The sequence below is a fragment of the Petaurus breviceps genome, unplaced genomic scaffold (genome assembly GCF_028583685.1).
Source record: "Petaurus breviceps papuanus isolate PSGF00001 unplaced genomic scaffold, PetGlider_PUasm1.0 98, whole genome shotgun sequence".
Classification (NCBI taxonomy): Eukaryota; Metazoa; Chordata; class Mammalia; order Diprotodontia; family Petauridae; genus Petaurus; species Petaurus breviceps.
This window is the reverse complement of record NW_027187460.1, coordinates 19,009,356-19,031,933: the sequence shown is the minus strand read 5'-3', so window position 1 is coordinate 19,031,933 and position 22,578 is coordinate 19,009,356. Positions and strand designations below refer to the sequence as shown.

Genomic DNA, 22,578 nt, shown 5'->3' with positions numbered 1-22,578 from the left:
TAATACTAGGATCCTCCAGAAGCCACCAGAAAATAGCCCAGGAATTTTGGGACAGATGGAACTCTTTAAGTGGAGGAAGCTTGAGAAGCTTTGATATCAGAGCTGCTATCCCTCCTGCTGCCTAAAAGGGAGCTACTTTGCCCTAATCAGTGGGGACAACTAGGTAGTAGGACTTTCAGAGTGGATAGGGAATGAATAGAATTCCTAAGGACTAAAGTTGACGAGATTCATAGAATTTCTGCCTTCTTATCCCAATGTAATGATTATTCATTATGACACTTAAGAATGAATCTGTTATGAGTTTTAAGAACTCTACCGGTTCTGAAAGGATATCAATCAAATGAGATCTCCCATGTTCTTAATTTTAACACTTTTTTTTAGGGGGGGGGGGAATAATATATCAAGGAGCTTGCCACTGTGTTCTTTACCACGGCTGATACAGTTTGTAAAACTGGTTATAATTTATAATCTTAAAGAGTTGTCTGAGATTAAGAGAAATGAAATGTGTTGTCCATGGTTTCACAGTAAGTGTCAGATAGGAAACTTGATCATATGTGTTCTTGACTTCTGGTCTTTCAGTTAATCCACTATGCCATAATTGTTTCCTCATCTCATTGCCCCTGTGTTCACTTTGGTGAATATAAATTTAAAACTGACTTCTTAACTCTTTAAATAATTCTTTAATCAATTCACCAAAGTGAACCATATGGGTAAAGAATTTTTAAAAATCAACTGTCTAGTCAGAAATGAGACACTTTTTTCTTTTTAGTGTAATGGTCATATTACTAATAAATAATATGCTAGCCTATGTAGGCATCTAATTCCCTCTCTATGTTAGAATGAAGTTATGGAAAGTTAAAAGTCTAATGCTAGCACAGTGTTGATGCTGACATATTATAAGACCACATTGACAGTGAATTCACTATTTACAAATTTTTAGAGCCGTCAGGAAAAAATGGATTAGCAATCCCTATTCTTTGTATTTTCCCATGCTTAATACAGTACTGTTGATCTGAATTTTTAGAAGTACATAAAACTTAAAATTTATTCTGTATAATTTTACAACCAGAAGAAGCATTTATTGACCATTTAAATTTGTATTTTGGGTCCATGTCATTATAGTATAAAGAACTGCTTCTTATAAGTCATTCTCTTTTTCTGTTAATGAAATACTCACTTCACTTCCTGCATTTTAGGAATTTTGATATTTAAAATCTTTGCATTCAGGGTGTATAGAAGTGAGATGAGTTGTACATAAGTTTACAATTATTATACTTATTGTTTGATCTCATCTCTTTTTACTCTTTGCAAATTAATATTCATTATAGTTAAACTTTAAGAATGGCAATAGTATTTTGAATAAAGTTCTTTTTAAGTTTCAAGTAACCATGTTTTCTTATTAGATACATTCCAATTTTTTGTCTTTATTTCTATTTCCATTAGAAGATGTTCTCTATGTTTATGGATTCTTGAAAGAACAACTAGGAACTTTAAAAAAGGATTTTGGAAAAAAAAAGTTTGTGATAATGGTATATGTTTATATTATTCTTAGGTAACATCAGGATACAAAGCTAAGACCATTGTTACTGCACTACCTGCCCCATTTCTTGATCCTTTACTATCTCCGTCTCTCATGGAAGACTGTGAACTGAGACAGCTGGTCCTGGAAATACTGCATAACCTAATTGATCGACATGACAATCGGGCAAAACTTCGCGGAATCAGGTAATTTCACTTCAAAATTGGTTTAGTTAATATATTTTCCACATTAAAAGCTTTTAAATTGTTTTAAATTAAATAATTATGTGGGAGAGATTATTTTGAGACTACAGATTCTTAACCTGGAGTCTTTGGTGACCCTTTTGGGGTCTAGATGGGACCAAAAATCTGTTCTTTTGTGTTCATTTCAGAGGTTCTATGAACTTGGATGGGAAAACAGTTACATCTGTATTTTCATTAATCTTTGGTTTCCATTGTAATTATATGTATTTTATTTTGTGTCTAAAAACAATCTAAGGAGTTTGTAGATTTTATCAGTTCACCGAAGGGGTTTATGATACAAAAAAGTTCAAGATCCCCTTCTAATAGATCCTTGAGATTTAAAAAAATATATAACCTGTCTTTCATTTAATTGAGATTGTTTTCATAGTAATAATAACAACCGAAAGTTGTATTGCTTTAAATTAGGCAGCAATCTTTACATACATTATTAGAGCTTTTATGAGGTAGATACTATCAGTATTATAACTGTTTCATAAATGGAGAAGCTGAGATTTATATAAGATAAATGATATCTATCACTGCTAGTACATGTCAAAATTGAGATTTGAACCTGGATTCTTCTTGACTCCAGCATTCATTCACTACATCAGGCTGCCTCTCTAGTTGTCCATTTTAAGATGGTAGTATGCCTTAGAGAAAGAACCATTTTTTGTTTCAACAATAATGTCTTTGAGTAACTACTAGCTTAAACACATAATCACAGTCTAATTTTTGCTTTTACCAAAGTCTAGTTTTTCTTTGAAAATAATAATGGTCTTATGATTAAGTTAATGCTACTTTTGTGGTTCTTGTCATGAAAATTGACTGTTATTAAATACAGCCATAATTGAAATGGAAATTGATGTAAAAATGTTGAAATAGTTCAGACATATTTTTGCAGCTATTTTCTCATATGTGATATTTTGATATAATTAAATGTGTCATAGTGTTCCATTAAAATATGCATTCCTTGTTTCCATAGAATCATACCAGATGTAGGTGACCTTAAGATAAAAAGAGAGAAAATTTCCAGGCAAGATGCAAGCTTCATGAAAAAGGTGAGAACTTTTATTATAGAATGGTACATAAATCAAGTTATAAATATTTATTTTAGACTGTTACAGATTAATATTAAAACAAAATCTTAGCATTTTAAGGTCCCATATAGGTCATCTAGTCCAACATTTTTTCCACTATATGAATCTCATCTGTAATATTATAGATTGTTGGTCATCTCTGCTTAAACATTTAATAACTGGAATTTGCTACCTCAAAGCAATTCATTCCATTTTTGGATAACAGTAATGGTTAGAAAAATCTTCTATCTATTTAACAATGATCTGCCTCCACCTTTTTTTTTCCTTTTCCTTCCCCTGGAACTATTTGGATTATTTTAAGTCCTTTTCTACATATAGCTCTTCAAAAGACAGTAATGTTTCTCTGTGGTCTTCTCTTCAGGTTGAACATTTTGAGTTCATTGTTCATTTATTTATACAGAAAATTCCTAACAAGGCTTTGTCAGAGGTTATCACGTAATTAATGTCTTTTTTTTCTTTATACTTTTACTTGTCTTTCATTAATATTTTCCCCCTTTAACAAAAAATAATGAAGAAGAAGAAATAAATGTGGCATGGAGCTATGCTATTGATTTCTTATTCCTTCTCTTTAATCTCCTATAGTACTTAAATTCTATAGCTACCTGTCCCAGGGCTCATTATTTGATCATTTCCTGTTTTTGGCTACTCATAGCAACTAGGTAATAGTGAGTGAACATTCACATTATGAGTGAACAAAAACTGAAATTTGCTTTCTCCTTTCTAATACCTCACTTCAGAACACTAAAAGATAAATTCAATTCAGAAAGCATTTAGCCTATAAAAGAATATAAAATTGCATTGGGGTCAGATGGATAGGTAGGTTCTTACCTAGGTAAAGTTTTAGACAAATTTTATTTTAGACAAAGCCGTCCATTCATTCATTTATGAAACCCATTACGTGCAGTTCCTCTTATGAGCCAGTTGCTTAGGTTAAACCAGTATGAATAAGGAGCTTGGTATAGTGAAAAATATGATGGACTAGGAGTCAGAAGGCCTAGGTTTCAACAAGCAGTCATCCATCCAGCCTTTGCTTAAAGAAGCTGACTGAAGAGTGGAACCCACTACTCTTTTTTTTCTTTTTCTTTTTTTTTTGTTTTTATTAATATCTTTGTTTACTTTGAGTTTACAAGATTCACTTCCCCAGTTCTTTGAGTTTCAAATTTTCTCCCCCTCCATAACCCCCCCCCCCCCTCCCCACCATGGTGGCATACAATCAGGTATAGGATCTGCAGATGCTTTCACATTAGACATTGGTCAGGTTATAAAGAAGGATTGTATCAGATGGAATGAACAATGGGAAAGAGGAAACCAAACCAAACAAGAAAAAGAAAGAGAGCACGTAATTTGCTTCAATCTGCATTCAAACTCTGTTCTTCCTAGTTCTTTCTCTGAATGTAGACATCTCTCTCCATCATGAGTCTTTTGGAATTTACATATAACTCTGCAATTCTGAGAAGAGTCCGGTCTATCAAAGTTGGTCATCACACATATGTTATAGCTGTAATTCTGTACAAATTTTTCCTGGTTCTGCTCTTCTCATGCAGCATCAGTTCATATAAGCCTCTCCAGGTAGATATGAAGTCCATCTGCTCTTCATTTCTTATGACACAATAGTATTCCATTACATTCATATACCATAACTTGTTTAGCCATTCCCCAATTGATGGGCATCCCCTTAATTTCCAATTCTTTGCCACCACAAAAAGAGCTGCTATAGATTAGAGGAGGGGATATCCAGTGGGATCGCTATTTTGGGGTGGTGGGTAGGGGAAAAACGGGGAGAAAATTTGTAACTCAAAATCTTGCAGAAATGAATGACGTAAACTAGAAGTTAATAAAGCATTTGATAAAGATAAAAGAGCTGCTATAAATGTTTTTGTACATATGGGTCTTCCTCCCACTTGTGTGATCTCTTTGGGATACAACCCTAGAAGTGGTATTGCTGGGTCAAAGGATAGGAAATTACTTATAGCCCTTTGGGTATAGTTTAAGATTGCCCTCCAGAATGGTAGGATCAGTTCATAACTCCACCAGCAATGTATTAGTGTTCCAATTTTTCCACATCCTCTCCAGCATTTATCATTTTCCTGTTTTGTCATCTTAACCAATCTGACCGGTGAGATGTGGGACCCCACTACTCTTAAGGAAGTTCATTTTACTGTGGAATAATTAGAATTGACATTTTATCAATTTGTCTATGTACTTGAAGCATAAATTTACCTCTTTGTACCTTCTAGTCAGTTGGTCATCAAACATTTATTAAGTTGCTATTAGGTATCAGACATCGAGCTATCCATTTATCCTAGTTTTCCCAAGTAAAACAAGCCAAATCCTTTTTCCAAATAATAGCTATTTAAGTATTTTTGTCAGGGTTATGAAACCAGAAGATCAAGGGAATGTTGTAGCTTGCGAAGATTTTAGTGAAACATTTAATAAAATCTTTTTCTTTTTTTATGTATAAGTTGGAGGTGAACTAGACCTAGTATAATTCAGTTGATTTGAAATTGGTTGTCTGGCTGGACTTGATAAGTCTAGCTATATTAATAGTTGATGTTACCTTGGTTTTGTTCTCTTTTTCTTTCCTTTTTATTTTAATACAACACCCATTATACATATGAAGACATATGAAACATTTCCACATTAGCCATGTTGTGGGGATGGTGGGTAGGGAAGCAAGAAAAATTAAGAAAAAAATATGCTTCGATGTCCACGCAGAGTCCACGCAGAGTTCATTAGTTCTCTCTCTGGAATGGATAGGATTTTCATCATAAGTACTTTGGAATTGTCATGGATCGTTATATTGATCAGAGTAAATTAGTCTTTCACAGCTGATTATCCTAACAGTATTACTTCACTTTGCATCAGCTTATGTAAGCCTTCCCAAGGTTTTCTGAAACCATCTTGCTCGTCATTATTTACAGCACAGTAATTTTCCACTGCAGTCATTGTAACATACTTTGTTCAGTCGTTTCCAATTGGAACATTCCTTCAATTTCCTATTCCTTGCCACCACAAAAAGAGCAACTGTAAATATTTGATCTCTTTGGGGTACCAGCTTAGTAGTGGTACCGCTGAATCAAGGGAATACACAATTTTATAGGCCTTTAGATATAGTTCCATATTGTTCTCCAGAATGATTAGACCACTTCACAATTCTACTAAACAGTGCACTTATTTTTCACATCCTCTCCAGCATTTCACATTTATTTTCCTTTTCTATCAGGGTAGCCAATCTGATAGGTATAAGGTTACATCTTAGAGTTGTTTTAAATTGCATTCTTTAATTATTAAATGTGATTTAGAACATTTTTCATATGAATATTGATAGCTTTGATTTATTCTGAAAACTGCTTGTTTTTGAGCATCTGTCAGTCAAGGAATGACTTATTTTTCTAAATTTGATGCAGTTTCCTATATATTTAAGAAATAAAACCTTTATCCCTACAAATTTGAGAAATGAGATCACTGCTTCAATTTACTCCCCTGTTTTCTGCTTTTGTTTTAATTTAGATACATTGGGTCTTTTGGTGCAAAATCTTTTTAATTTCATGTAATTAGAATTACCCATTTTACTTCCTGTGATCCTCTCTATCTCTTGTTTAGTCATAAATTCTTCCCTTATTCATAGATCCAATAGATATATATTTTTTTTCTGTGATTGATGTCACTTTGAAAAGAGTGCTCTAGTGGAGTGTCCCAAAGATTCCTATTGTAGTTGGTTCTGCTGTATATCATTTTATCAGTGACTTAATTGAAGATGTAGATGGAATACCTATCAAATTTGAAATTGCCCTGAAGCTAGATGGATTGGTTATATACCACACTGGGTGATAAGAAAAGACAACTATGTACCAGTTATAGCTTATATCCTGGTGAGCCAAATCTAATAAGATTAATAGGGATAAATGTAAAGTCTTAAAGGTGAATTAAAAATTAATTTCACATTTGGTTGGGGGAGATGGAGTATGGTCAGTTAGTAAACATTTATTGTTATTTTTGTCAGTCATGTCTGATTCTTTGTGACCCCATTGACCATAGTATGCCAAACTCTTCTATCCTCCACTATCTCCTAAAGTCTATCCAATTTCATGTTTGTTTTTTCCATGATACATCTCATCCTCTGCCATCTGCTTTCCCTTTTGCCTTCAATCTTTCCCCGCATTAGAGTCTTTTCCATTAAGTCCTGTCTTCTCATGAAGTGGCCAAAGTATCTAAGCTTTACCTTCAGTACTTGACCTTCCAATGAAAAGCTTGAATTAATTTTTTTAAGTATTGGCTGATTTTTTTCTCCTTGCTGTCCAAGGGACTCTCAAAAGTCTTCTCCAACACCATAATTCCAAAGTATCAGTTCTGTAGCACTTTATTTATAATCCAAATATCACCAACCATACTGGAGAAACCAAAGCTTTAATTATATGAGACTTTGTCATCAAGATGATGGCTCAGCTCGTTAGTATGCTGTTCATATTTGCCATAGCCTTCCTCTCAAGGAACAAGCATCTTTTAATTTCATGGCTACTGTCACCATCAGTATTGATCTTGGAGGCCAAGAATATAAATTCTGACATTGCTTCCATTCTTCTTTCTATTTACCAAAAAGTGATAAGACCAATTGCCAAGATCTTAGCTTTTTTTAATGTTAATCTTCAAGACAGCTTTTGCACTGTCTTGAAAGAGGAGCTTTCATTTTCATCAAGTCTTAATTCCTCTCTTTTTTTGCTATCAGAATGATATCATCTGCATATCTAAGGCTGTTGATTATTTTTTTCAGCAACCTTAATTCTAGCTTTTGTTTCATCCAACCTGACATTTCACATGATGTACTCTTGTACATGAGTTAAATGAACAAGGTCACACTGTACAGCCTTTCATACTCCTTTTCTGATCATTTGTTCGGTGCTCAGTTCTAACTGTTGCTTTGCATCCCATATACAGATTACTCATGAGACAAGTAAGATGATCTGGTCCTCCCATCTCTTTGAGGACTTGCCATATTTTATTGTGATCCACATAGTCAAAGACTTTACTGTAGTCAATGAAATAGAAGTAGATGGGCAAAGATACTGAAGTTTGAACTTGTATACAAATAGTTCATATTATGTATATATGGACATTGTTGACATTTTAGGATTATTTGATCATTAGATTATGTATTTAGAGCTGGAAGGGACTTCAAATATACTGAAGTGATTGGCTATTTTCTTCTCTAGGGGATCAGCTTTTGGCAGAATTCTCCACTATTTCCTCCCATTTTGGTTTCATTGAGCAATGTGCAGTACAATTCATAGTTTCACTGAGCTTTTGCAAGCCCTTCCCCTATGACAAGGCAGTGATTCAGGAGGGGAAACATTTATTAAGTGCCTACTATTTGTCAGACACTGTGCCAAGTCCTGAGCATACAGAAAATGGCAAAAGACAATCCCTGCCCTCAAGGAGCGCACAATCTAATGAGAAAGACAACAATGTACAAACAAGATATGAACAAAACAAATTGGAAATAATCATTAGAGGGAAGATGCTAGATTTAAGAGGGGTTGGGAATAGCTCCTTCTAGACAGCTGATCATTTAGAAAAAAAAATCTGGCTGTAGAACACAATGGGCTGGAGTTGTGCTTTAAATTACTTGTAAAGTTGGGTGGGGTAGCAATACCTAGATTGAGGAGAATGTTATTCTTATCCACTATCAATAGTCCTATACTTCTGAGACTGATTCTTGAAATAAGCACTTTAGAAAAAAGGGGAAAATGCTGGATCTTCTACAATCATTGGTTATTAGTAATCATTTCTTTCACAGGAATGCAAGAATATTTCAGTATTAGAAAAAATCTTAGCATGATTAACCATATTAAAACAAAATCAACAGAAATCATACGATTATCTCAATACAGAAAAAGTTTTTGTCAAAATACTACACTTACTCCTATTAAAAACACTAGAACATAAGAATCAATGGAGCTTTCCTTAAAATGATAAGTAATATTTATCTAAAACCATCAGCAGACATTATATCTGTAATGGGGATGTTAGAAACCTTTTCAGTAAAATCAGGGGTGAATCAAGGGTGCCTATTATTACCATTGTTATTCAGTATTGTAGTAGAAATGCTAGTAAGTAATGCTAGGAGGAAAAAGAAAAAGAAATCGAAGGAATTAGAATAGACAATGAGGAAACAGAACTATCACTCTTTGCCGATGATATAATGGTATTTTACTTAAGAGAATCAACCAAAAAAGCTAGTTGATATAATTAACAACTTTAAAAGCTGCAGGATATAAAACAAACCCATTTAAAATCATCAGCATTTCTATATATTCCCAGAAAAGACCGTAAGCAAGAGGTAGAGAACTTCCATTTAAAATAACTATAGATAATATAAAATACTTGGGAGTCTACCTGCCAAGACAAACCCAAGAACTATAAGAACACAATTGTAAAACATTTTTCTCACAAAGTCAGATCCAAACAATTGGAAAAATATCAATTATTCATGGATGGGTGGAGCCAATATAATAAAAATGACAATTCTACCTTAAATTAGTCTAATTATTCATTGCCATCCCAATCAAACTGCCAACAAATTATAGAGCTAGAATAAATACAAAATTTATATGGAAGAACAAAAAGTCAAGAATATAAAGGGAATCAATGAAAAGAAAAATGTAGGGGTGGCTAGGGGGCACAATGAATAGAGTGCTGGCCCTGGAGTCAAGAGGACCTGAGTTCAAATCCAGCCTCAGACACTGAACACTTAACTAGCCATGTGACTTTGGGCAAGTCATGTAACCTCAATTGCTCCTCCAAAAAGCAAAAAAAAGAAAGGAAAATTTGAAGGAAGTTGGCCTAGCAATACCAGATCTCATACTGTATTATAAAGCAGAAAAATAATCTGGTACTAGTTAAGAAATAGAGTGGTATATCAGTGGAATAGATTAGGTCCATCATATTGTAGTAAATTACCGTAGTAATCTAATGGTTATTAATAAACCAATAGTGCCAAGCTCTTTGGCACTATTTGACAAAAACTGCTGGGAAAACTTGAACACAATGTGACAGAAACTAGATATAGACTAACATCTCACATGACCAAATAAAAGATAGAGAACATTGCGAGATGTAAAATGGATCATTTTGATCTATTAAATTAATTTTTTTTTTGCATAAACAAAACCAATGGAACCAAAATGGGAAGCAATGAAGAAAATTGAGGAAAAATATCTTATGGCAAGTATCTCTGATAAAGGCTTCATTACTCTTATTATATAAGAACTGAGTCAATTTTATAAGAATACAAGTCATTCTCCAGTTTATAAATGGTCAAAGGATATGAACAGATAGTTTTCAGACAAAGAAGTCAGAGTTATCTATAGTCATAAAATGCTCTAAATCGCTATTGATTAGAGAAATACAAACTAAAGTAATTCTGAGAAATATACCTATGAGATTGGTTAATGTGACAGAAAAAGAAAATGATAAATGTTGGAGGGGATATAGGAAAATTGAAACACTAATAATACACTTTTGGTGAAGTCATGAACTGATTCAGTCATTCTGGAAAGCAATTTGGAACTGTACCCAAAGGGCTATAAAACTGTCTGTATCCTTTGATCCAGCAGTACTAATTCAATTCTAGGTCTGTATTCCAGAGAGAACTAAAAAAGGGGAAAAGGCCCTGCTTGTATAACAGCTTTAACAGGAATTCTTTTTTGATAGGCAAGAATTGGAAATTGAGGGGATACCTATATTTTGGGGAATGGCTGAACAAGTTGTGGTATATGATTGTAATGGAATAATTTTTTGCTATAAGAAGTAACAGATTGGATAATTTCAGATAAACCTGGAAAGACTTACATGAACTGATACGAAGTGAATTGAGTAAAATCAGGGGAATGTTATACACAGTAACAACAATATTGTGTCATGAAGAACAGTTAATGACTTAGCTGTTCTCAACAAAACAGTGATCCAAACAGTCCCAAGGACTCATGATGAAAAATGCTATCTGCCTCTAGAGAAAGAACTGATATTATCTGAATACAGACTGAAGCTTTCTTTCTTTTTCTCTCTTTCTCTTTCTGTCTTCTGTGTCTCTCCCTCTCTCTTCCCCTTCCCTCCCCCCCCCCCAGTCTTCTTGCACAAAATGAGTAATCTGGAAATGTTTAACATGATTGCACAGGTATAAACCTGTATCAGATTACTTACCATTTTGGGGTGGGGTGGGGAGGCAATCATAGAAAGGGAAGGATAGAATTTGGAACTCAAAACAAACCAAAAAACCCCCAAAACTCAACATGTTAAAAATTGTTTTCACAGGTAAATGACCAGAAAGTAAAGTATTTAAAAATACTTAATAGAAAATTTTCTGAGATTTTTTAAAGGATGAGATTAAAAGGAAGTAAAAATGTTTTCATTTATTTCATTCATTCAAAAATTTCAATTTTTATTTTTAGTGAAAAGGCCTTTGGTCCCAATAAATGTATTTCTTATCAAGAACAATATAATTGAATTATTTTTTTGACTGGACTTGTGATTTTATCAGTGTAGAAAGCTTGTGGTCAAGAACTTTCTCTCCTAGTGCAGGTTGATGTCTTCTTTGTGACTAAAAGTCTTAGAAAGTTTCCCTAGGGGTGTTAAGAAGTGATTTGCCCAGGGTCATAACTTTTATGTAGCAGAGAAAGCACTCTCACTCAGGTCTTCATGACTCTAAGGTCTGATCGCTAGCCACTACACCATAATGCAACTCTCTGAATATGCTTTTTTTTCCCCAAAAAATCTGAGTTTATATTGGTCTGATCAGCTGTAGTGGACACACTATACATTGACCTCAACGTAGTGATGATATTTTGGTCCTCTTTAAATACAAAGGACAATAACCAACCAACCAATTTCCTTACTCTTCTGAGAAAGAGACTTTTGCATTCATAATGGATTATACCTTATATTTGCAAGAGCACTTTTTCTTTTTCAGCAAGTTAAATTGTTTTGTCAGATATCATAATCTATACTTATTCAGGTCATAGCCTCACCTTGTGATTTCCTTTAAAAGGAAATAGTCATTTAATTCATGTTTATCAGATAACAGGTATCTCATTTTCAATCATAATTTCTTTTCAGATATTCTTGAACATTAAGAGGAGCTGTGTAGTAGTGTTTTGATTAATGTATAAAATAGGAGTTTTATCATCAGGCCTTCATCTTTCTTTTCTCAAAACTAAAGACATAATAGCCAACATTTATATATCACTTACTATGTGCCAGTCACTATGCTAAGCAATTTACAATTGCTATTTCATTTCATTCTCATACATTCAACTCTGGAAGAGGTAGGTGCTATTATTATCCCATTTTTACAGATGAGAAAACTGAAGCAAACAAAGGTGAAGTGACTTGCCCAGGGTTACACAACCAGTAAGTGTCTGAGGTCATATTTGAATGCAGGTCTTCCTGATTATAGGCTTGGTACTCTATCTACTCTGCTCTCTACTTACACCTATAACATCTCCTTTGCACTTATATTCCAGTTTGCATGATGATTCTTTAGGTATATATATATATATATATTTAACTTCCCTGTTAGATTATAAGTTCCTTGTGGACAAGGTTTTTGATTCCTAAGACTCCTATATTGAATTGCAAAGGATTGTAGCTTCCACAAATGTTTTGGGTTTTTGCTTTTGTTTCACTTTATTTTTGATGAATAGGATTTATAGCTGTAAGGGATCAGTGATTCTTATCCTGGAGTGCATTAACTTTTTCAAAAATTATTGTTTTGATAGTTATTTTTCTATATACTTGATTTCGTTTGTATTTTACATTACACTTTAAAACTTTGTCCTGAGAAGTGGTCAATAAAGCTTTAGCAGATTTCCTTCCAGAAATAAGGTACATGATATAAAATGGTTTGGAATCCCTACTGTAGTCTAAACTATTTTCCCATTTTATGAATCAGGAAACTGAGGTCTAGAAAGATTAAGTAATTTAGTTAATTCACACAAATAGCAATTTGGAAACTCCAAATCCACTGATTCTTTTAGGAGTTATTGATCCTGAATCGACATGATCCTTTACTATCATTGTGTCAGTTTTAGTTAAGTTTCTCCTTAACTGATGATCATATGACTGTTAATGAGCTTCTTTTAAATGAATTGGTTTAAAGTAAAGGATGTCTTTTTTTTTTTTTCTAATGTCTTTTCAGAATGGTCAGCTGTTATACCGGCATATTTATTTGGGCTGTAAGGAAGAAGACAATGTTCAGAAAAACTTCGAATTACTCTATACATCTCTTGCTCTTATAACTATTGAACTGGCCAATGAAGAAGTGGTTATTGATCTTATAAGAGTAGCCATTGCTTTACAGGTAACTTATCTCAGTGAAATTTTTCAAAGACAGTGTGGTCTTTGAGATACTATTTTCTTTTCCTAGGGATAGACTATGAATTGATGCTGATCATAGCTCATCAGTGCAGAAATATGTAAGTACTTTAATAAAAAGATTAGGAAAATTTGTTAGTAATCATTAATTTATACTTCAGAATTTTCATTTTATTGTAGATCTCTTTGGAAATAGACATCATTCTGCTAAGTTTCTATACTTGTATTTTAATGCATATTTTTTCCAGAAAAATGATAAAGCAACATTATTTGGACTGCTCATATTTGTTTCTCGTTTAAAGGATAGTGCCATCATTAATGAGGATAATTTGCCCATGTTCCATCGCTGTGCTGTCATGGCATTAGTTGGAGCATACCTCAACTTTTTAAGTCAGATGATAGCAGTTCCTGCTTTTTGCCAACATGTGAGCAAGGTAATTTATCCAAAAAGGTCTTTATACTTTTTTTCAGTATGTCATAGTTCACTATGTCTGTTTTTGTTTTATGGAATGTCAGATTATTTATACTTATTCTGTATAACAGGTAATATAATCATCAATGTTGTACATTATGTCAGCATTTTCCAAATTGCTTATCCTTTCCTTTAACATGTAGAATACTTATTATAATTTTCATTTAATCATATGCACATATTCTTCAGTTTATTAGAAATACCCAAGAAGTCTGCCTGCCCATGGGCGAATTAAAAAAAAAAAGGATTTTTATTTTACATCATTTCAGAGGGGTAGCTTGGCCTTTTATGCCTTGTGAAAGGCACAAGTACAGAGTTAAGCTAGTTAAAAAGTCCTTTTATGATTTATCCAGATTTGAATTTCATGCCTTGAACTCTGTTGGTCAGCATTCCATGGTTCACTAAATCCCACCCCTTGATTACATCTTTTCATTTCCACATTTCAATTCTCCACTCCCTTCTCATTTTCATAAATTTTCCTTATACTTAAATAAAGGAAAGGCCAAAAATGCTTCTAGTCTTCTCCCATTTTGTCTGCATTAGATAGCTTGAGAAGAGATTTTCCTCAATTGCCAGGAGAATTGACAAAAGTGGGAGTTTAAAGATTTGGACCCAGGATATCAGTGATAGTAGTCCCATTATCAGAGGCCAGGTCTGGGTTCCTGGCCCTCATCCCCATCCTTTGTGAATGAGACCTCATCTGGTAAATCCTTTTATATACAGGGAGAGGCCTTTCAGAACAAAGAAAGTAGTATGTATGCTGATTTTCAGGCACCAGAATCCCCCACTGCTCTCTCTCTACAAGTAGTTTTTGTCTGTGACATTAGCTGTCAGTATGAATTATAATTTCTGTTTTTATGTAATTTCTGTGTAAACAAAATTCAATCATGCCTTTCAAGTTCGAGCCTAAATCTGTAATTTTGTTATATTGTGATTTATTTTTAAACCATATTTTTGATGGAAACGTGTCCTGCAAGGTGAATATGCTAATTGTTAACTAAGTACAGCATTCTCTAAGGATGCTTAAGCACACTTAGTCAAATGAACTCAAAATTATTAAATGGTGACCTGGAAGGTTTAATACCCTTTTAAAAGCATATTACTTACCTGACTAAAGTACTTTGTCCAACATAACTTTTTATCTTTGAAATTAATTTTCCAGTTAAAAAAGATCCAGTCATTAAGAATTTACTATTTGCTCAGATAACCATGTTGAATACAATCCACACTAAAATAGGACACAATTAGTGCAGTATACAGAAGGACTGCACGATATTGCTGAGGAATTGTTACATAAACTGTATGTTAGTATATTCTCTTTTGAGGCAAGTTTGAAGGAATAGGTTTCTGGCAAAGTCATTGATTTAATGACGTCTGGGAGAATAAATTCTCTGTGTATCTTTACTGTCTGCTCCTGTATTTAATGTGTGTGCACCCTAAAAACTGTGTGCAACAGAAATCCTTATCCAAATAGTACTCAGAGGTTTCTCAAGGTAGGAAGCAGAAAAGAATGGTTTATTACCATCTCGAGAAAGGGCCACCCTCCTGACTAATGGTCAGGGAGGAGAAGCAATTTACAAAAGGAAAAGGAAGTTATAAAACCTAATGTGGAATTCTCCCCCACCCCCCTCCTGACCCTTTTCTTCCATTGGTTGGAAGTTAGGTGTACAATCTAAGCACGACAATCTACGTCAAGTACTGGAACAAGGAAACAGACTACCCAGTGTTCATTTGAGAAAGCACTAATGTCCTTATTTGGCATGTCTTATCCTGAGGTGTCACTGAGGAGAGGGGTGACTCCCTACTGCCCGGAGTTTTGAGTCCTTGTAAATCATGTGATTTCCAGTGAAGGGGAACTTGGGCCCGTTTCCCGTATAGTTTGAGAAGTTTTCACTTCTCTCACTCATTTAACATAATGTAAGGGATTAATCAGTGCTTTTGAAGTAAAAAAAAATTATTTTGTTTTTCATTAATGTCTTGATTTAACTATAACAAATAAGATGTTTTTAAATTGTGAATTTAAAATAAAGTTTATAGAAGTGGGCTGAAATCTGTATATAGGATGTCATACATATATTTATCTCTAAAGTAAATTGAAGTATTTACTTAGGCATTTTAAAATAATAAATAAATTTTAAGGCACCCTAAGTGTTACTTTTTAAAAATTTTTTCAGGTTATTGAAACAAGAACAATGGAAGCACCCTATTTTCTACCAGAACATATTTTCAGAGACAAGTGCATGTATGTTAAACTTTTTTTATTTAAAGTAAAAAAAAAAATACCAGATTTTTAGTGTTTTGTACTGATTATCTGTCATTTTCTTTGTCTTCATAAAATTTCTGTAACTTTTCTTACACTGATTTAGTGGTTATTTTCAGTCTTGAATATACAGATGTAGATCCACACATAATTAGAGACAATTTTAAAGACAATGAAGTATTTGCCTTGTGGCAAATTATTTTGTAAGCTCCTTGAAAGTAGGGATTGTTTTTTCATTCTTTGTTTTTGTTTTCCCACTGCCTTGTACAATGCCTGTGGCGCCAAACTTATGTGTCTCATAGGATAATATCTCACCATTGAGAATATTTGAAATATGTTTATTTTATTTTATTTTTTGCTTTTTGGGGGAGGGCACTTGGGGTTAAGTGACTTGCCCAAGGTCACACAGCTAGTATGTATGTTAAGTGTCTGAGGTCAGATTTGAACTCAGGTCCTCCTGACTCCAGGGCTGGTGCTCTATTCACGGTGCCACCTAGCTGCCCCAAAATATGTTTATTTTAGAGAACTTAGGGTCTTACTCATGACTTTCCATAACAAATAACAATCATTATTACAGTGTTGACTAAATTAATAATCGATGTATTACATCCTCCCTCTTGAAAGAGAGATTTGGCCAAATCCAAACTGCACTCCATTATTAAAAGAAGCAGCTATATGGTGTCAAGTTTCATGAAACAGAGGAAGAACTTTCCTTATGAATTTGTAGGCTGGGGACATGGCTTTAAGTCCTGATTCTGCTACTTAACACAATGTGGCCATGAGAAAGTCAGTTATTACCTATGGGCTTCTGTTCCTCTTATGCAAAATGAGGGAGTTGAACTTGAATTCTAAGTTGCCTTTTAGCTTTAAGCAATGAACCTGTGATTTTAGCTGGGTAAGATTAGTTCAGTATTACAAATTCAGAAGTCTCCCTTTCCTTTTTCCCATTTAGATTTCTAATTTCTAGAAAAGTTAAAATAAATTCAGTGATCTTTATTAACTTAAAGTGTTTATAGTATGGACCCAGTCAGAGACCAAAAAACCATATTTTTAAGGTCAGTTCTTTTTATAACAGTAGTCAGTACAACAAAATCAGCTACTGTGTTTTTGATGACTGCTTTGAATAATGTTTAAATGCTGCAAGCTCTTTTACATATTCTCCCATTATTGCCTGTACGATCTCTTCTCTTCTTCCACTAGGGTATAGTTGTAAAATCATCAACAGACTTAATATTGAAAGTATTAATTTCTTGGCCTCTGTGTTTTCTTCTGTCTGCATGTAAATATAAAACATCAACAAATAAGAGCAAACTGTTTATTTTCACAGGCTTCCAAAATCTCTAGAGAAACATGAAAAAAATTTGTATTTCTTGACTAACAAGATTGCAGAATCATTAGGTGGTAGTGGATATAGTGTGGAAAGACTGACAGTGCCATATGTGCCACAAGTAACAGGTAAGATGAGAATACTTAGATTATAATTTTTATGGTAGTGTTTGAGTTCATCATGTTCTTTCATATTGGTAGTACAAATTCATTCTGTGTATGCGTGTTTATTATATACATACATACATATATATATAATCAGTTTTCTTCAGAAGATTATTCAGTAGCTATAAAGTTTACTTTTCTCTTAAATATTTAATCTCTTAAGATATATGATTTTTTTAAAAGACAGCATATAGTACTACTCATACCTTTTTATGATTCCTAGAAATCTCTGTAGTATATTTTACTATAGCATCTCTTGCCTGAGAGTTACATGAAATTAAAATGAATATTTTATTCCCTTTGAAACCTGTTTTTTTTTATTTCATTTGGGAAATTCTACGATATTGTTTGTGCCAATATATCTGTTTCTTTATCTAAACCTGATGACAGGAAATATGTTTCTGACAGAGATATATTTAAGATGAGAACTATCAAAAGTCACTTCAATGCCTTATAGCTTGGAGGTGATCCTGATTTCCTAAAGACTCTTCTAGCAAAGCATAAATTTAAATTCTCTTGTGTTCTGCCAAGCTGTAAGGACTAGAATCATCATAGTGGACTATATATCTGCTCTCTTAGCTCTGGCTTCATTAAAATCAGAATGGCTCATCACCAGAAAACTGAACAGTGGGTAGATGAATTTGTTCATTCCCAGCAACTTCCAAAGATCATTAAACTAAAGTATTGTGATCTACATCAGTGCAGGAAGGGCCCACACTAACCAAAATACAAGTTTTTAACATAGTCAAATAACTGACAGAAGCAAATATTATGCTCACTTTAGGAATATCAGCATAGTATAAGTAATGGGGAAGTACACCTAATCACTATTGTTTCCACATTCTTGAAACAAAGACCTCTTTATAGGTTAAAATAAGGTAGTATGTTGTCTTGCTTTTAGAACTTGTATGCCTCAAATCAAAGAATGGGTACTTTTTCATCTGATGCTTTAATTTTTTCATAGAGGTGTAAATGCTCAGTAAAACCAGTCTTTTCCATTGTGATTGACTATACAGATTGAAGTGAATGAGGTACTCTTGGCTGTAGAATAAAGGAACATTGTACACGAGGAGATAATGTTGCTGTTACTTCTACTTGTTAAGTTTTGTTTTTCCTTCATTTTTCCTATCCAAATGGAAACGTGAATATTATTAATTTGATTTATATTGTAAATCAGATTAGCTTGTGACAGAAATGCTAGCTATTGAAGTAACAAAAAGTGAAACTTGTGCAAACTCTGAGAATATTCAATTTGTTTTGTTCCTGATGTGAATTAGTCATTTTTCTTGTACAAATGAGATCTCCCCAAAACACTGATTTTCCTCAGACTTGATGTATATAAATGGCATTGTCTTAAATCATATTTATATGTTCCTACATTGATAGATTTCCCCACTTTCCCCTTGCTTTTCTTTAAATATGTAGCATGTGGTAGCCTTAATTTTTTTATTTCTTAGTTTGAATTTTCAGATATAATAATTCAGTGAAATGATGCATAGATGTATTCCTTAAGAGAATACTATTTTTATTATAATTAGTGGTTTAATGAAATTGTCATTAAAATAGTAATTTTTTTTAGTATCACCATAGCTTATTTATACAGAATGTGTACTATTGTAATAGTTATGCTTAATCATAGTCTGCAGTTTAATTTCAATGACGTAAATTTTTAATATTTTACTTTCCCAGATTCTATTCCTCAGGAATTCCTGGGGAAATAAAAATGTTTAGAATAAAACACAGTGGTAGAACTTAGTAATGATAACAATTTTTTTTCATTCTTATAAAATTTTTGGATTTAGCTTTGTTTCCTTCAGGCAAAAAACCTCATAAACACAGACACAAGCGCAAAGGTAATCCAAGTGTCAGTTTTACCTCCTCTTTCCCTTGCTGCCCTGTAGGAAAGTACATGCCTAGCTTAAAATAAGAATGCTTTTAGAAGATTTGTAGAACTGAGCCAGAAGACTGTTCTATGTAGTTGTGATCTTAGTGGTTATTCTTAACCTTTCCTGTAGCCATAGTTTGTTTTTCCTTTTTGTTTCATTCCTCCATTTCATTTTTAAATTCTTAGATTTATTTAATTTCAATTCAGTTGTTGCATTTCTCTTTTAAAAAAAATGTTTAGTTTTTTCATCCAATAGCTTGTCAAATAGTTTCTGAAAATCTTAGTAGATATGAGCGCATAAGAATTTTCCTGTTTCCTTAGGCTTTGCTGTTATCAAATTACTCATTGGTGTGTGTTCACACACAGTATACTTAAAAGTAAATAAAATGAGAAGATATAGTGATCCCCTTTAAGCCAATTAGTTATTAAATTGTAACATCTTTTTAATGGGAATTCTCGCTTAACTCTGGTTTACAGCTTTGTATATCTTTCTTATTCTGTTTTGTGTTTATCATGCATAAATGTATGAGAGTTTCAAGGGATAGTTTTTAAATGTCATCTTATTATGGCTTGCATATAGTATTGGTATTTTGAATGTAGTATTGGTATTTTGAATATAGTATTGGTATTTTCAAGGTGCTTTTTAATGTTACCAGATATATTCAAGGGCAGTCTTGATTTTTTTTTTTTGAGAAGAGAAAATATATTGGTGACTTTTGCAGTGAACTATCATTTGTCCAAGATTTAAACAATTGGATAAAATCACTAGATTTTAAAAATGCTATATAATAATTTATTTTCTTAATGATTATTAGGGATTGCAAAATCTTTATTTTACTTCTGAATCAATAATGAAAAATGAATGAATAATCATAGAATGTTAGAGTTAGGAGGGACATAATAAATAAATCAGGTCAAAATACTCATTTTCTAGTTGAGGAAACTGAGGCTTATGGAAGTTAAATTGGGTCACATGGCTAGTTGGTAACAGAGTAGGAAATAGAATTCATGTTCCCTATTGCCACTATATTAAAAGTTTGTTCTTTTAATATAGAACACTGTTCTTCATTATTTCCAGTAAAATTTTAATGTATATTTTATGGTATTCTAATAATTTGAATTTTGGTAAACCAATAGAAACCACTAGAAAACAAAATCTGAAAAGTTGAAAGGAATTTTAGAGACTACCTAGTGCAAGCTAAACCTGAATAAGAATCCATTCTATAGTGTACCATAATTATTTGTTTGGAGACCTCTAATCAGGCAGCCCATTTATACTCTTTCCCTTCTTCAGGCTAACCCCGACCATTTCTAGAATTCTTTTAAACCATCCTAAAATGGCATGATATTGAGACATTTTACCAATCTGATCACCCTACCCCTGAAAATTAGCCTTCTGAAATGTTCAATAAAGAGCACAGTGCTTCCAGATGTAATCCAAAAAAGATAGAATATAATGAGAATATTATTTCCTTAGTCTTGGACCTCCTGTAACTGAAGATTGCCTTAGCTTGTTCATGGTTGCTTTGAAATTTTAACTCATTGAGTTTTTAGTCCTCTAAAACCCCAACATCTTAGTCATATGAGCCTGACCTTCCTCATTGTTGTATTTGTAACATTGATTGTTTATTCCTATTGAATTTCTTAATATATTTGACACAGTAGTCTTGCTTGGTGAGATATTTTTGAATACTGCTTTTGCCTAGAGGCAGCTGGAGGCTTGGTAGATAAAGCACTGGACCTGGAGTCAGGAAGCCCTGAGTTCAAATCCAGCATCAGACTGACACTTCCTAGTTTTGTGACAATGGACAAGTCATTTAACCTCTGATTGCCTGACAAAATAGATCCACTGGCAAGAGAACTGACAAACCATTCCACAGTCTTTTGCCAAGAAAACCCCAAATGGGGTCACATAGAGTCAGACCTTACTGAAACTGAACAACACCAACGAATGATAACTTCTTAGCTTTGTGTCCTCTGAAGATTTTAACATCCATCTATACCTTTAACTAAGTTATTAATAGTTAAATAGCTCAAGGTCAAACATAGATTCCTTGAGCCACTCCACTGGAGACCTTCCAAGTCGATGTCAGATTATTCATCATATGTCTGTTGGGTTGGCAATTCAAAACAATTCCATTATCATTTTGCTTTGCTAAAATTTAGGGTATATCTGTAAATATTGATGTTCACAGCTTTTCTGGATGTTTCTTGTAATGATCTCTTGAACAGTATGTATAGAATTTTGCCACGAGATCTGTTCAGAATGCCTTTATTCAGTATCTACTTGGTGCAACACACTGCACTTATATTCCGCTTTGTCAGCTGCTGCTCTTTACGTAGAACAGGGAAGTGTGTACAAAACTGCTTGATAAAAGAAAGCACTAATTCATAACTGTAGTGCCTGAGCTATTCTTAAAGGAGGTCAAGAATTCCTGGTGTTGGAAGTGAAGAGAGAGGATATCTGAGTGATGGAGGACAACCTGTGAAAAGACTTAGAGATGGGAGATGGGTTTAAGTTGGAGGAATTGCCAGTTTGGCTGAAAAATAAAGGACACAGAAGCAATCATTATGAAACACGTCTGGAAGGGCAGATGGAGCCAAATTGTAGAGAAGGTAAATACCAGACAAGAGACCATGCCTTGGGCAGTGGAAGGCCACTGAAAGTTTTTGAGTACAGGAGTTATGTAGTCATATATGTGCTTAAGGAATATTAATTTGTTACCTGTGTGGAAGATGGGGTGAAGAAAGGAGAGTTTGGAAGATGGAAAATAATCTGAAGGCTCTTCTTGTAGCACTCTGAGCTAGAGAAGATAATGCCTTAAATTAGGGTGGTGGCCTGGCAAGCAGGAAAGCAGGGGATGGGTACCATAGATGTCATAGAAGTAGAATTGCCAGGAGTTAGTAATTAATTGGATATGGGGAATAGGAGGAAGTCAAAGGATGACATGAACATTGAAATTTTGGATGACTGGAAGGATGGTGGTACCCTATACAGGAAAAGGGTAGTTTGGAGGATGAATATGATTGAAGGAATATGATGAGTTCCATTTTGGACATGTTAAATTCAAGATTCTTATAGGTCAGCCACTTGATGGAACATACCCAGTTTGTAGTTTGTAATATGGAAATAAAGGTCAGGAAAGAGGTTTGAACTATATGTAAATGGATTTGGAAGTTATCTGCATAGAATTGGTACTCGAACCTATGGATTGATGAGACCACCCAGAGAAATTGTAAAGAG

At 33.6% G+C, this 22,578-nt stretch overlaps 1 protein-coding gene across 3 annotated transcripts in view; it reads left to right on the top strand.

The window, feature by feature from the left end:
* Nucleotides 1-22,578, top strand: part of EFR3A (EFR3 homolog A) — a 168,384-nt gene that overhangs the window by 117,564 nt on the left and 28,242 nt on the right. For all 3 annotated transcript variants that reach the window (XM_069081054.1, XM_069081052.1, XM_069081053.1), the window contains 6 exons: nt 1,553-1,725; nt 2,744-2,819; nt 13,051-13,212; nt 13,529-13,660; nt 15,873-15,940; nt 17,286-17,413. In XM_069081054.1, coding sequence (XP_068937155.1) covers nt 1,553-1,725; nt 2,744-2,819; nt 13,051-13,212; nt 13,529-13,660; nt 15,873-15,940; nt 17,286-17,413 — 739 coding nt within the window. The remainder of the gene's footprint in view (nt 1-1,552; nt 1,726-2,743; nt 2,820-13,050; nt 13,213-13,528; nt 13,661-15,872; nt 15,941-17,285; nt 17,414-22,578) is intronic.